This window comes from Alosa sapidissima, chromosome 21 (genome assembly GCF_018492685.1).
Source record: "Alosa sapidissima isolate fAloSap1 chromosome 21, fAloSap1.pri, whole genome shotgun sequence".
NCBI lineage: Eukaryota > Metazoa > Chordata > Actinopteri > Clupeiformes > Clupeidae > Alosa > Alosa sapidissima.
In genome coordinates this window covers 18,675,896-18,691,054 of record NC_055977.1, presented here as the reverse complement: position 1 = coordinate 18,691,054, position 15,159 = coordinate 18,675,896, and the positions used below count along the sequence as shown (strand labels likewise).

The following is a 15,159-nucleotide window of genomic DNA, read 5'->3' as shown; positions in this document are numbered from 1 at the left end:
CTGGGATTGATAATGGTTCAGTCTGAGCCATTATGTTTGTTGTCTATTTACAGAACAATGGTTGTGTGCATTTTTTTATGCGTGATTACCGAACATATTACTAGACTAGAAGACCATGAGGAGAAATTTGCTGAATTTGACAAGAGCACTATGGGATTATAATAGCAGAGTGTAGGCCCACCACTTAGCTGGTGCAGCAAATTGTTTGACAGGTTTGAACAGTCACTAGGTGGAGCAATACACCCTGCTTTATTCAGAAGTACCACGTTAATTCATCAACAAAAATGCATTTACTTAAATCTGCATTATGCATCATCAATGTCAAAATGTTAAGGAAGCCTCTCGCTACTTGTTTATTATTTATACAGCCAGATGAAAATAAATCTGTGTGTTTATATGGTTAGATACATATTGCACCATGACAACACAGTCCTGAGATCAGATCTTTAATTTGGACACCACAAGAAATAAAATAAAATAAAATGTCCAACATTTCTGGAATTTCATTCCATACATGAACATGCATAGCAACACATTTTCAACAACATATTTTTCTCCTGCATTTAAGGACCTTGAATACAAACAAAAACATTTCTTCCATACAAGAACCCACTGGCTTAACAGTAGAAGTAAAGATTTTTTCCAGTCAACTTCTTAGAAGAACAACCATAGTCTCTCCTTCAAGATACGGCCTTAAAAATTGTTCATCTTCATAAAAGTATTGCCTTAAAAGCAACGATTTACAAAAAAAGGTTGACAAATCAGCAAACGCACATAAAGGTATATTAATGTCTTGCATGAGCAAAACATTTTCAAGTTTAAATAAACAACATGAACTAGAACAGTCACAAAAGTAGAGAAAATCTTTTTTAATCATAATATCAAGTATTTACTATCATTCCCAAATCAAAGATATATTACCAGTATTCATGTTGTAAAAATATAGCAAACCTGTGTTGTCTTTCTGTGAAAAAGACAGCAGAGCATCTGTAATTTGATCTGTGTCATGTGTTTTTCAGTTACATTTTCCATTCTCAATAACTTATTTGTCTGTGGGACTTTGATGTTACAAAGATCTTTTCTAGAAACCTCATTAAATGAGTAATTAATACTGGAAACATTCTTTAAAATAAATAAATACATCACAAAAGGCGAGAACAAAAATACACACAAATACTCTTTCAACAAACATATTTTTTTGTCATTTAATTTTTTTAAACTTATTGAATGAGAGATGCTTTTGTTGATTGTCCATCAGCTGTGTTTCATGTAAACCAGTGGGGAGAAGGGTCACAAGTCAGTGCTTTTGAAAAGTTATTTCACATGTTCAGCCGTGTGAGACGAGCAGTAGAACTTCTTGTGCGTAATAAAATTTGACAGGTTGTTGAATTGTATGTCACAGGGGCGACAATACTTCACATTGCCCGAAGCGATTGATCCGTTTGCCCCCCTCTTTGCAGCCGGGGGCCCATCTTCTGTCTTGGACATGTGGAGAGGGGATGAGCTCTCCTCCTTGGGGTGGACGGGGCTCTCTGGGTTAGACGTAGAAGAAGGCTCCTCCCGAGGTGGTGAGCTACTTGGCTTCCCGACGTCTGCGGGTTTTTCCTCTGTTTTATGGTAGCCGTTCACATCGAGCGTCTTGCTCTTGTTTTTGGGCAGCGGGTTTTGGGTCTGGTCGGGAACGGGCTGGTCTTTCTCCCCTTCGCTGCCTTCGTTCGGACTCTTCCTGTGCTCTCTCTGATCGTTCGGCATCATCAGCATCCCGGTGGCGTAGTCCGCAGCTTTGATTTCGTAATAGGGCCAGATCTGTTCGTCCGTCCGCATCTTCTTAATCATCCCTGGATAGCCACCAGTGGACATGAATGTGTCCTTAGTCTCTTCCTTCACTGGGACGTTCTCATTAGATGGCACCCCAGCTTTGACAGGGTGGACAAGGGCATTCTGGGCTTTGATGTCAGGAGAGCCAGTTTTGTTGTATGGCTCGACGCTCTTAGTGCTTATGTCTGGATTGCAACTTTCCTTTTTAATGTCTAGCAGTAGCTTGCTGTCCACAGTTGTACCGGGACAGAAGTTTTGTTTGTGGGCGAGATAGTCCTCCACTTTGTTGAAGCTGATCTTGCAAACCGAACACTCGTGGTAATCCATGAGACTCGTGGGAGACTGTGAGAGCTTGTTAAACTGTGGCAGGCATTTCTTACTTAGATCTATCGGCACATCAAGTTCCTCCCTGGTAATAGCGTTGCACTTAGAGACCAGGGCGGATTTAGTGACCGTGAGCGATGCTTCTGGGTGTTTAGGAACCATACTCTGATAGATGTTGTACCTCATATGGAACTGATCTCGGAAAGTGTCCATTGCCTGCTGGGTGATACAAGGTCCACCAAGTGTGGGGATGCCAAGGAAAGGTGGCGGTGGCATGGGTGGCATGTGGTCCTGGTCGGGCGTGGTCATTTCGTAAGCCTTTCTCCTCTTACGTGCCCGCACTGATTTCTGAGCCGCAGGGCCTTTGATGGCATTGGCGCGCTTCATAGGTGGGTCATGCCTGGTGGCGCAGTAGTACTGCTTATGTACCATGTATGTCTCTTGTCGGCTAAATGTGATGTTGCAGGCTGCGCACGTGGTCCCGTGGTTCGGGTCCAGTTCGTTTTCCACTGGAGATATTTTGGGGCTTTTCAAGTCTGCCTGAATGCCATTCGGCCTCTCCTCTGCACCAGTTGGAGTGGAGGCCTTTTTAGCTTGAGGTGAGTGGTCATCTGACAGCTTTCCCCCGACCTGGAAAGGGTCAAACATTGATGTGGGCAGTCGGGTGGGATCTACTTGATGACCTTTCAGCTCGGGCGGATGGGCGTTCAGCATACTGGCCAGGCTGCTCCCGTTCCTTGGACTACCAGCGTCTGAGACTTGATCCAGGAGATTGCCGTACTCGTGCTGCTTCGTCACCTGCTGCCAGCGGCTATTGCAGTAGTGCTTCTTGTGGACTAGGTAGTTGTCCAGGTTGCTGAAGGTGATGTTGCACTCAAAGCACGTGGCTCCTTTCGGCACAAGATTGCTGTACACCATCGGAGGGTAGTTGCCGCCTCCGTGACGCAACCTGCGGTGGACGAGCTCGGACATTTTCGCCAGGATCTCCGAGGCCTGCGGCGCTGCGGTGATGTCTTGTGGGAAAGGAACATGTGGCATAAAGGGCCCCATGGGAAAGGCAGGCGTGATGTTCGGCTGGACGGGGGACGACGCCTGTCGGGGACTGGACGGCTCGGACTTCACCCTTGCGTAGGAGAAACCAGTCTGGCTTCCTGAGTTGCCCTCAGTCTTCAGGGTGGATTGTTCTCGCTCTGTGCAACTGGAGTCCGTGCCAGCGTTGGCCTCTTTGCTTTGAGCTGGACTCTGACGGGCCTCTTTCCTGAACGGATGGTCCGGTTTGTGGCCGGCCTGCGGGCTGCCCGTGCTGCCGATGGAGGCGGCGCGGGCATCTCCCTCCCGGGGAGTCTTCACGCCGCCGTGGCCATGCATGTCCTGGTGCCTGGCGAGCTCGGTGGGAGTCTGGAAGCAGAAGTTGCAGTGGTCACACCTGAGGCCCACCTGGGACAGGTGAGACAGGATATGCTGCTGGAGGCTCATGAGAGTGTCTGCCGTGTGGCTGCAGATCGTGCATTTCAGGCCAGCGCCAGTGGACACAGGGTCTTCTGACCGGGTAGCTGAAAGATAAGACAGGATGTACTATATTTAAAGGATGGCCAAAGCTCAAGTTATTTTACAAGTAATATAATTTAGTACATTTTGTTTATGTAAAGCACATTGAATGACCTCTGTGTATGAAATGCACTATGGACCCTTTCAAGAGAGTTCCATTATCAGCATCATAGTTGGCCCCACAAGACTTCCTTTTTAACATTCCATATGTTATCTTAATGCAGAGGAAGTAGATTGGGGCCCAAATAGAACGTTCAAGCATTGTTTTTGTTTACCTTGTTGAAAGGGTCTATATAAATAAAGTTGACTTGACTTGACAAATTCTACTGGCAAACCTCCGCTCTTATTTGTCTTAATAATTATGCAGATTATTTTCAGCAAACAGCTTTATTACTTACCCAAGTGCAAAGTACTATTAGAGATTTCTTAATGTACTGAGTCATTACTCCATATTGAGTTGAGAGTAACAAAGGATATAAATGTCATGTATAGAATGTATAAAAGCAAAACAACACAGTATACTTTAAGCTTATTGTTTTATTGTGTTTGTGAACCCATATCTGGTGTAGGTCTGTGACTTACTATGAGTGAGCAAGTGCATCTCTAGGGCATTGGTGCCAGGGAAGCTCATGTTGCATTGTGGGAAGGGGCAGGCGCGGGAGTTGGCATGGCTGCCGTTCTTGTTGTTCCTCTCTGCCACCATGGTGTCGCCGTCCCTCTGGCGCCCGCTGCAGTAGTACATGAGGTGAGCCTGCAGGTTCCTCTCGCTGCGGAACCAGATTCCACACGCCTTGCAAGGGAAGATGTCCTCTGCAGGGGACAGGGAGAGGGGTATGAGTGGACACGATCAGTGTACTTAAATAAAGGGGATGGTGTCCTCTGCAGGCATAGGTAAGGGATATGAGTGGACACAACCAGAGTACTTCAATATTTGTTTAATTCACACGCTAATGTGGACTTGATATTGCATCAGCAAACAGAGCACTTCGTCTTTTGTGATGTTCCAGTGGACAGTTTTGGGCATAGAGCCAAACCAGCCATCTTTAATTTAGCGCTGTAGCAGCATGCGAAAACCAAGGTGACCTGACCCCGACAGACCCTCATCAAAGACTGACGGTGTGCTTGTTGTTCAAATCACATTAGTGTCATTACGATTAGGAAAGACATAAAACACAAAATCAGCGAGCGTAAATATTTAATTTCGACAGGGACTGAAGGTCAGTCGGAAGCCCCTCCGTAACTCCCTTATCCTCGCCAAACATGCCTCGTCCAAGCTGAGATGGCTCTGTGACACGGATTTCCCCGCTTTTAAAGTCCCACCGACCAACCCCCCTCCGTGAGTGTCGGGCTCCATGACATCCTGCGTTAATCAGAGGAGTCTCCGATGTGTCTGCGCGGCTGATAGCGCGTTAACTCACTGTTCACAATGGCGTTGGGGAGGATGGAGGCCATGGCGGCCTGCTGGGGAAGGAGCTGGATGGAGTCCAGCAGACGTGCGGGGTACATCCCCTCGCTGGTGGGGGCCTGGCCGGATGCATATGGCTGTAAGGAGATGTCCACCGTAGAGGCCTGCAGCATCTCAAGCTCCAGCAGAGGCTTGGTTGTAGTGCACCAGAGCTGGCCACCTAAGAAAGAAAGATGTGATTTTGTGAGACATGTAACATTTTATTACTATTAATAGTAGCAGCAATTGAAGTAGTACTGGTAGTCATAGAAGCCTTAGATGCCTTAAAAAATTAACGTGCAATATGTTTGGTGCAATACGCAATTAGGTGCAATATGTTTTGCACATAAAAATGAAAAGTCTGTAAGACTTGCTGCTACTATGTACTTCTAAAACACAGAACAAGAATGTTTTTTGTCAAAGTACATTCTACACAGCTTATCTTTTTTCTACTGCTGGGAAATGTACATGAATTCAAAATGTAAACTATAGAAGATGAACTGAATTCAGCACAATCTTATTCATTTGATACAACAAACAGCACCTTTCATTGTTTTAGAGTTTTAAAGTGCATACAAATTTTTTATTTACAAAACATCCAGCCAAAGCGAGTGTCAGCTATTTCTAAGACACACAGTAAAACGCCATTGTAATATAAAGCAACATGCTTCCAACCTTCATGTAAGGATCACACAATTCAATTTATTTAACTAGTTTATATTTTCATGGCTTCACAGCCAACATTATTTGTGCTTTTCATAGTTACGACCGCGAGAGCGCACATAGGCCTGTTTACGTATTAGAGCGCTATGTATTCTTTGAAGCTCTGTGGAGCCAGACAAAAAGACCTGTTCCACTACAGTGTTACCCGCGTGTTTACCCCGTCCCTGAAATGGCCATCTTGGATAAAAGTCCTGCGTTTTTTTATCTGAGCCGCGGCACTGCGGATGAAACATTCCACTGCAGTCCTAAAGAACAAACTCATTAGAGGGGTAAAAAGAAGGAGGAAAGCTTTGTGCCGAAGATAACATTTATCTCTTTACATGACAGGCACTCCGTCTGCTCTTCATCTTCCATTGAGGGGATTAAAGTTTTTAATATGACTATTTACAAAAGTCTGGCGCACGCGATAACAGCCAAAGCCATGATACGCTGGCACTAAACGCTAGAATTAGGACATTGTTTAATTGGCGAGTTGGACAATGAAAATAAGGTTCACTTATGACTTTAAAAAAGGTGTTAAGAGACTGTCAGTTTGTCAAAAGGATGAAAGGATGGCTATGGGGGGTTGTGATGAACATTCTGAGAATGAAATGTAATGGACATATATAGAGGGGGAGGTGGGGGCATGCCAACCGTCTGACACTTAAAAATAAGACTTTTAATTTTTCGATAGTTATCTATGGAATTCTGTGCAACTCTGAGAACATTAATTTAACTCTAATTTTGTTGAGGGCCACCATTAAAATAATACATTTTCACCAAAATGATATTCAAATGATTGTGTTTGCTTGCTTGCATTTAGCCTATTAGGAAACAGGCATTTAACTTATTTTCTGTTCTTGTAACAAGGCTATTTAAATCCTGGCAATGGACCAAGAGCAATTGGCTCAAAAAGTGTTTGCTTTGGCAAGGCACACTGCAGAGAAGACAAAGAAATGAGTAAACAAAAAGCATCCCTCTCTCTCTCCTTTTCTCTTCCTCTTTTCCGCCTTCTCTCTCTCATTCTTTCTCCATCTCTCTCCCACCTTCTCTTTCTCTCTCTCACTCTCTCTCTCTCTCATTTTCTTCCTCTTGCCCTCTCTCCTTTCTCTCTCTCTCTGTGAATCATAGCAAATATTTGGATCAGTCAACGAGTTTCTGACTCAACAGAGCAGAAAAGAAAACACAGAGTTGGAGATTTTCAGCCCCCTCACAAAAGACCACAAAGTAGAAAATGAGAAGAAAAGACAGAAGAAAAGAAAGGGGAAAAAACAGATGAGCCAAAACTTTACTTTTGGGAACATTTCTCTAACAAGAAAACGGGATACTCAAATTGTGTGTGTTGCAGCTAAGCCTGCTAGCTTCAGCAGACCCATTCACCGTAAACCGTGTGCGGTCCATAGGAAGTGATCTTGTCTCAGTTCACAAGCATCCACAAGATGGCAGCCTCAACAATGTTTACAACCGACATCATAACGACAGTATGTGCCCCATTCAGCACAGTGAGAGCCCTGTGATGTTGTAGCTTCCCAAAAGCTCAGTTAAATAACAAACTGAGAAAGTTATGGACGAATAGTGTACAGTGTGATACACTGACTGTGTATTCACCAATAGAATCAAACCAAGCCACCAAACAAACCAAAACAGTGACACACATTATTTAGCAATTTGAGAAAGTTAATTTCTGTGTCAAGCTCTAGTTTGCATCCAAATAGAAAACAACCAAAATACTACAATCAAAATACTTGAACAATGTAAATAAAACAAGCCTAATCATCCTTATCCCATAAGACATATTAGATTGAATACATAAATACCTGTATCAATACAGAATTTGACTTCAAATGTACACCTTGTGATTATTACTCTGATGTGAAGGCACAATACTACTGCCTCATGAAATATCTGCTGATAATTACTGGGGCCTGGGATGGATACGGAATGCCATATTCAAGCAATCATGTGCTCTTGTGATTCTGAGTGATTATGTCTTTAAGTAGACTTTAAGCCTCTTAGTATTATTGATCCTCTTCCTATCTCTCTCTACCTGATGGATCTGTTACACAATACACAGAATCATAGACACCAGCGGTTTGCATTAAGGAATGAATACATGCACGCTGACAGAAACACACACACACACACACTTCCACACTCACTTTTGTGGACCCTTCCTGTAAGATAAGCAGTGTTTAATCAGAGGAGAATGACTGTGGGGGTTGCTGGCACTCTGCACATATTTGCAAAACCTACTTTAAATACATATTTTCTCCACACATACACTAAATGCTCCACACCTGCAGATGGAAGACGTTTGTCGTTTCCACTCTAGGTGTCTTTTTATGTCTCGGTGACTGGGCACGAGTCCTTTGCTTTGCACGTGGGCATGTTCATTTTAAAATAGTACAGCCATATAATGCCATGTTTAAGCTATCTCAATCCCATATGGTAAAGGGCAAGTGATGAGATGCTTCTCTATAATCATTTTGGAATAAATCCAAACCTCCCATCGGTGATACAATCTTAACTTTGCAATATGGATGAGAATGAGTGGCAGGCTAATTTAGTAGTGCAATAAAATGACACATAATGATACAGTACATTATTAAATTATGATACCATTCACTTTGATGTTCCTAAGCAATGAGAGCTAGAGACGCTCAGTAGATGTTACACATCTTTACATCATGCATATGTATATATTTTTAGTTTTTCTTATATATGCACATTATTAATTGTTTTTAAAATTGTATTTCAGACTACACTATAGGCTTTTCTGTTATACTGAAAATGCACTTGTGTATTGAATCATTTGTTTAGAAAATCATGGATTTTACAATAGATTTTGGACTATACTTTATAAACCACTTCCAATTAAATGAATATTTGATCAAATTCAATGCCCTTAATATAAATATAAATTAATTTGACAGCAGCATACTACAAAAACACACAGCATTTCATGTCCCCTCGTTTGCTCCAAGCAGTTCCAAAGCCCCTTTGCACTGTCCAAATCCATCCCTCTGGCTAGCCAGCACTCTCCTGACCAGAGCGATGCCGAGCCGATGCACCTCTGCCGTGGCGCCGTGCCCGTCTCGGAGGTGGCCCACGTGAGCGGGCACGACCTGTTCCCTCCGACAGCTGCCCTCGCTGGCGAGCCGCGGTGCCCGCCCCAGGTATCGGTGGCTTGCCATCTGCCCCGCACCTGTGCCCTCACTCATCCCTGCACACGGCCCCACATCAAACAGAACGGGAGAGAGAGAGAGTGGTGGCATCAATCCACGCAATCCACGACTCTCTCGCTCTCTGTGTGTGTGTGAGTGTGTGTGCTGGTGCCAGCCAACGCTGCAGTGCCTGAGTGTGTGTGTGTGTGTGTATGTGTGTGTGTGTATGTGTGTGTGTGTGTGTGTGTGTGTGTGTGTGTGTGTGTGTGTGGAGAGGTTTAACAGGGAGAGAGGATAGGTAGTGTTTGTACTGTGTGTGTGGGGGGAGCTGTATGAAAGATTTTGTGCCTGGAAAAAATGTGTGTGTGTGTGTGTGAGAGAGAGAGAGAGAGAGAGAGAGAGAGAGAGAGAGAGCAAGAGCTTCAGGCCATCAGTTACCTATGTAGTGTCTGTGTATTGTTGGAGATGGAGTCATTGTAAAAGATAAGAGACAATGTGAGTATAGACGAGAGTGGGAAGAGGGAGAAAGAAAGCTTGAACCAATCACAGCCATGAGTGAGTAAATATTTGTGAGGACAGTGTTTGTGTGCGTGTGCATGTGTGTGATTCTGTGCGTGTGTGCACGCTTGTCTGTGTGTGTACGTGTTTGTGTGTGTGGAGGAGTTTCACAAACGAATCCAAACCCCCATGGTGGATTCAGTCAAGACAATACCATAGTCCCACACAGCCATTTAAAATATTTTCAAAATTTTCCAAGGGACAAGTGCTCTCCCATTGATCAAATTGAAATACTTCATAGAGCAATGACAGCACTGCCAAAAAAAAACCTGCATCCAATTTTCTACATTTGGCTTCATACAAGCAAAAAAATGAGAATGAGAGAGACAGAAAAAGGAGAGATAGAGAGAGAGAAAGAAAGAGAGAGAAAGAGAGGGAGAGAGAGGGAGAGAGAGAGAGAGAAAATGAATCACTTCCTGACAGCCAGTGATGCACATAACCAGCTGCTGTCAGTCTCCAGCTCCTTCCCTGGCCGGCTGAACTAAGCTTCTTAGAGGAGACACTTCCCTGCCCCTGCCCCTGCCCCTGCCCCACTCCGCACAGCTTCCCACAGTCCCCACAGCTCCCTCCGTCACACCTCCGCGGCCACTGCCACTGCCCCCCGCTGCCCCCCGCTGCCCCTCAGCGTACACGCACCCCACTCAATCAGCTCCTCTTCTCAAGCCCTGAGTGCTGAGTGACCTCTAGAGTCGAGCGCAAAGACACAGAGAGGTCACCGCGCGCAGGTTGGCGAGAGAATGTTCCGATTTAGAAATATTCAGTTTGCGTGAGTGTGTGGAACTGGGAGTCGAGAGAGATGTGTCTGGATCGTAGAGAGAGAGAGAGAGAGAGAGAGAGAGAGAGATCTATAGAGAGAGAGAGAGAGAGAGAGGGGTTGGCGCTTGGTGAGATAATGTTTGGCTACTACAGTTTGCGGGAGCGGAGCTGAGTCGAGAGAGAGAGAAAGACGTGTTTTTGGATGCTATGAGAGACAGCGTGATGTGTTCAGGGGATGTTCAGAAGCAAGTGCTGAGGAGGACCGCGGACAGGGTGTTGGGGAGTGGGGGGGGGGGGTTCATCAGTGATTCTATAGAGGCCAGTGGTTCGTGTTAGGGGGGAATGCCCTAGTGGTAAACTACCACCTGAGTGATATTACGAGGAAGAGAGAAGAGCAGACTCAATCGGCAGCAGAAAAACGATCCTCCTGCACAAACTGGCAGAGGAGGACCCCCACCCCTCCGCCCTTTCCACTCTTCCTTTGGCACTGGCACAGAGCTCCCCTCCCACAGACCCCGAGCAGCTCAAGAAAGGCGAAGATTTGTCACTTTTCTCAACCCCCATTATCATCCTCGAGCCGGAGCCGCCCCCTCGCAACCCCCCTCACACCCCACCCCCACCCCCCAAAGCCCCTGGAGCTTTCCCCCTAATGGAAAGCACTGTCTCCCCACTTAACACGGCCGTCCAGACGCTTCTCCTGATACAGACCCCGGCTGTTTATGAAATGATGGAATTTGGCTGTTTTTCTTCCTCCCCTCCTCCCTCTCTCTCTCTCTCTCTCTCTATCCCTTTCTCTCTCTCTCTTTCCCTCTCTTTTTTTTAGTGCGTGGAATGTTATCAGCGGGCGAACAATTCTGCCCATGGTTTCACCCTCACGGGCTAGCTGCGCTGCTCATTAGCCTGGTGCATATTTAATCCAGAAGTTTCTTATCAAGTGTGACACCTGCATCTCTGAATGGCACTCTCCCTGTGCATTTGGCATGTATTTGGGTGAGCAGACTCCAAGGTGCTTTGTGGAGATTAAGAGAGAGAGGGAGAGAAAGAATAAGAGAGAGAGAGAGAGAGAGAGAGAGGGTGAGGGAAAGAATGAATGCTTACTTTATCATTTAGCAAGTTTGGACGGAATCCAAGGAGTTTTTTGTCTTGTTGTTGTAATTAGAAAGCCTTTTAAGCGATAACAGCTGCTGAGGAATATGAATATGGAAAAGTCAGCCTATCCCCCCCCCCCACACACACACACACACTCTACCCATCTCCCCAATCCCCTCACCATCCAGTCCATGACAAAAACACCTCACTCTCCTTAAATGCTAATTTTCACACGGCCGTCGCGCCACTGTGCCGTGGGAAGCTTGAAAGCACCCAAACATTCAATTGCAGGAATTTTTTTACTATCCCCCAACCCCAACACCCCCCTTCACACACACACACACACACACACACACATACACTCACACACCTTCTCTCTGACTGGCATATGTGAAACATTCAAAATCATGAAACACTTCTGATGGACCATCCAGCCCCCCCCCCCCCCCCCCCCCCCAACACACACACACACACACCACCTCCTCTTCCTCCTTCACCGTCGCCACAAACACCATTACGATACTCTCATTTGCATACAGGGATGTGCAATTAAGCCGCTCGTCGAACGCCACCACGTCTCCCTCTCAGCTGGGTCCCTGCGCGACGCTGTCAGCGGCCGAGGGAATATCGTTATTGTCACGTTACCGCACCTTGACAATTGAAAAGATGACGTTTTCTCTCTCCCTCCATTCCTCCCTCTTTCTCTGTCTACCTCTCTCTCTCTCCCTTTCTCTCTCTCTTTTTTATAGTAGTGATGAGGGCGGTGGGACTCTGGGGGGGGTGGGGGGGGGGGGGAGGGGGGTGGACGCATAATCATCATGGCTAATCAGCAGCTGCTCCTGCTCAGGCATCTCCCATCTTTCCTCCCTGCACTTGTCTTGTCTGGGTGCCTCTTCGTCCTCTACCCATCCAGAAAGGAGCAGAGGAAGAAAGACGCTCCTCAATGACAAGACGGCATTGAAGCAAGCGGGCGTGGGGGGGGGCGTGATAGGAGGGTGGCCTGCTGAGGGATAATGCCACATGATTGACACGCCATGCAAATGTGTGTGATTATCAGGGCCCACAGATCTGCTGGTTGCAGGCTGGGTCATGGAAGAGAGGTGACCTGCCCGGGTTTGTGGAGGGTGCGTTTGGAGCCCTAGGGCATTCAGGATGATGATGATGATGATGGCGGTGATGATGATGATGATGATGATGATAGTTGTGGTGGTCATGCTGGTGACTGAGCTAAGGCTCATTGGCTGGCAGCTGGGGGTAGTGATCACGTCCAGCTGGAAGGGGGTCAGACACTGTCCCCTGATCTAGAAAGTACCGTGTCAGTCAGAGCCACAAGAGAAGTGTTTTTATTTTGGGGAAGGTGGAGGAAAGGAGAAGAAAGGATGTTTTTTTCACACACTCTCTCTCTCTCTCTCTCTCTCACTCTCTCTCTCTCTCTTTTATCTTTGGGACAGCTACACCATGACTTAGCCCCTGTCTTCAGAGAAAAGGGGATAGAAAGAAAAGAGGGGATGAAGAAGAAGAGATAGAGAGAGAAGGGGAGAACGTGAGAAGGACGGGGAGGGGGAGGACAGATATGCCACACAAAAAAAAGAGTTTCTCTCGAGAGGGAGGATTATACACCTCAGCATTGGTACCTTCCAGCACCATTCCCCCAACGCCAATGTGAAAACTCAATTAAACTTTGTCTCTGCTGAATTCAACTACCATGCGCACATATGTTTGTTTGAGTGTGTGTGTGTGTGAGAGAGAGGAAGTATGTGTATGTACTGTATGTGTGTGTGAGTGTGTGTGTGAATCAAACAGCCCTCCCTCTGGAGTCATGCTCATAGAACAACCTTACCCCACCTAGGACCCTAGATCCCTCTTTATACAATCACTGCTTTTTTTTTTCTTCCTTTTCTTTAGCTGAAAAACAAACATGTATCCTCAGGGTGCAGAAGAAAATAACTTGTTTTATTTAGTTCCTTGGAAAAGAGCCTTTGGCGAAGGAGAGTACTGCTAAGACAAAGTGACAACTTTTCTGATGACTCTCGTAGGATGTGTCTCGTAGGGATCCTGTACAGGTTGCATTCAACCCTCAAACAGAAAGCTAGTGCATTCCACAAAGTCAAGAGTCTATTAAGCATGCACCTTTAACGCCCCCGTCCCCCCAAAAACACAAACAAACAAATACATTTCCACACTTTTTCCAAAGCAAGAAGATAATAAAGCCAGGTCCTCCTTCACAATAGAGAGAGCATTCATGTCCCATCACCTATAAAACCGCATTTACCGCTTTCAATACTGGAACAAGTCAGTCCAGCTCAACTATAGTTAACCTTAATCTAGCAGGGGAAACTACTGAAGATAAGCTACCGACAATCCTTCTTCCTGTTGTAAACCTAGCATTTCTTTTTTCCCATCTTCCTCTCTCTCTCCCTCTCTCTCTTTGTCCCCAGATTCACCTTGCTGGAGCTGTGCACCGTTCCATTAGACTTCATCACCGCCTCAGACTCCCACTGAGCTGTCAAGTAGCCGTCCGTCAATCAAAAGATGAGAGGAGATAGTAAGGGAGCACAAGAAAGAGAGAGAGAGGGAGAGAGAGGGAAAGGGAGCAATGGAGGGAGACAGAAAGAGAGGGGGATACACAGAGTGGAGGAAAAGAGAGGAACTGGCACAGAGATCCTAAATGTGATTTTTCTCTCTCTCTCTCTCTCTCTCTCTCTCTCTTTCTCTCCAGACAAGTCTCCGCCATCTAATGACCACAATTTTACACCCCCATCCCGACTGCCTGCTGCCCCACACATCCCACCCCACCCTCACCCCACCCCACCCTCAACCTCACCCCATCCTCACCCCTCACCCCCTCCCGACCTGGTCTGCCACAGCCCCCTGAGTGGTGCAAGTGTGCCGTCTTAAGCCTCATCGCCTCCTGATCCAAACATCCACCGTGATCAAACTAGGATTTATGACGCCTCACCACTCCCGACAACATCCAGTGGCTTTAATAATCTCGTATATTTCTTCCCTCTTGCTTGACATTTCCAGTCTTGACAGTCACTCAAGATAAGCCCAAAGCTCCCTGACAGCATGGAGAGCACATATAAAACACATGCTTAAGAGTTTTACTGTCTTCTCTCTCCCTCTTCCACTCTCTCTCTCTCTCTCTATCACACTCTGTCTCTCTTTTTCCTGTCTCTCTCCCTTCTTCTTCCTTCTCTCTCTCTCTCTTTCCTCACTTTCTCTCTGTCTCTCTCTTAAAATGTCCCAGAAGGGAATCAAACCGCTTACTGATTTCTTTTTTCTCCCCCGACCACAATTTCATAATTTTTGGCAAATCTTTGTCACCACATTCTGAACTAATCTGTACAGGCCTTCCATTCCCAAATCCAACCTTCAAAAGCGTTTTCTAAATGTATATATAAAAAGTAAAAAGATACTGGCCCGCAGTTTGCTGTTTCGATTACAACTCCGAGTTCATCGCTTGGTTCTGAGAGCCTCGCCCAGTCTCGTTCTCCGCGTTCTCTCCCCTGATATCCTCCCGCCTCGTCCCAATCAATTACCAATGTGAACCCCGATTCATTAAGAGCTCTCCATTGAGAGCCATTCAGCTCGCCCCGGCGTTGTGTTTTAATTAAAGCTAATCTCCACCGCGCGCACAGGGGGCTCCGCTGCTGCTGTCGCCGACTAGGAGACTCCTTCAGGGCACGGGACTGTTTGAATATGCTGATAATGAACCTCGACATTTGTTAAGATGTTCGTTTATTCTTCTGTCTC

The 15,159-nt window shown here is 46.0% G+C and overlaps 1 protein-coding gene across 1 annotated transcript in view; it reads right to left on the bottom strand.

Annotated features, from left to right (window-relative positions):
- Positions 1-443: 443 nt before the first annotated feature.
- zfpm2b (zinc finger protein, FOG family member 2b) overlaps positions 444-15,159 on the bottom strand; it is a 41,862-nt gene continuing 27,146 nt past the window's right edge. The window contains exons 6-8 of the mRNA XM_042077635.1: positions 5,109-5,315; positions 4,273-4,500; positions 444-3,695 (exon numbers count right to left, since the gene is read on the bottom strand). Coding sequence (XP_041933569.1) covers positions 1,315-3,695; positions 4,273-4,500; positions 5,109-5,315 — 2,816 coding nt within the window. The 3' untranslated portion in view covers positions 444-1,314. The remainder of the gene's footprint in view (positions 3,696-4,272; positions 4,501-5,108; positions 5,316-15,159) is intronic.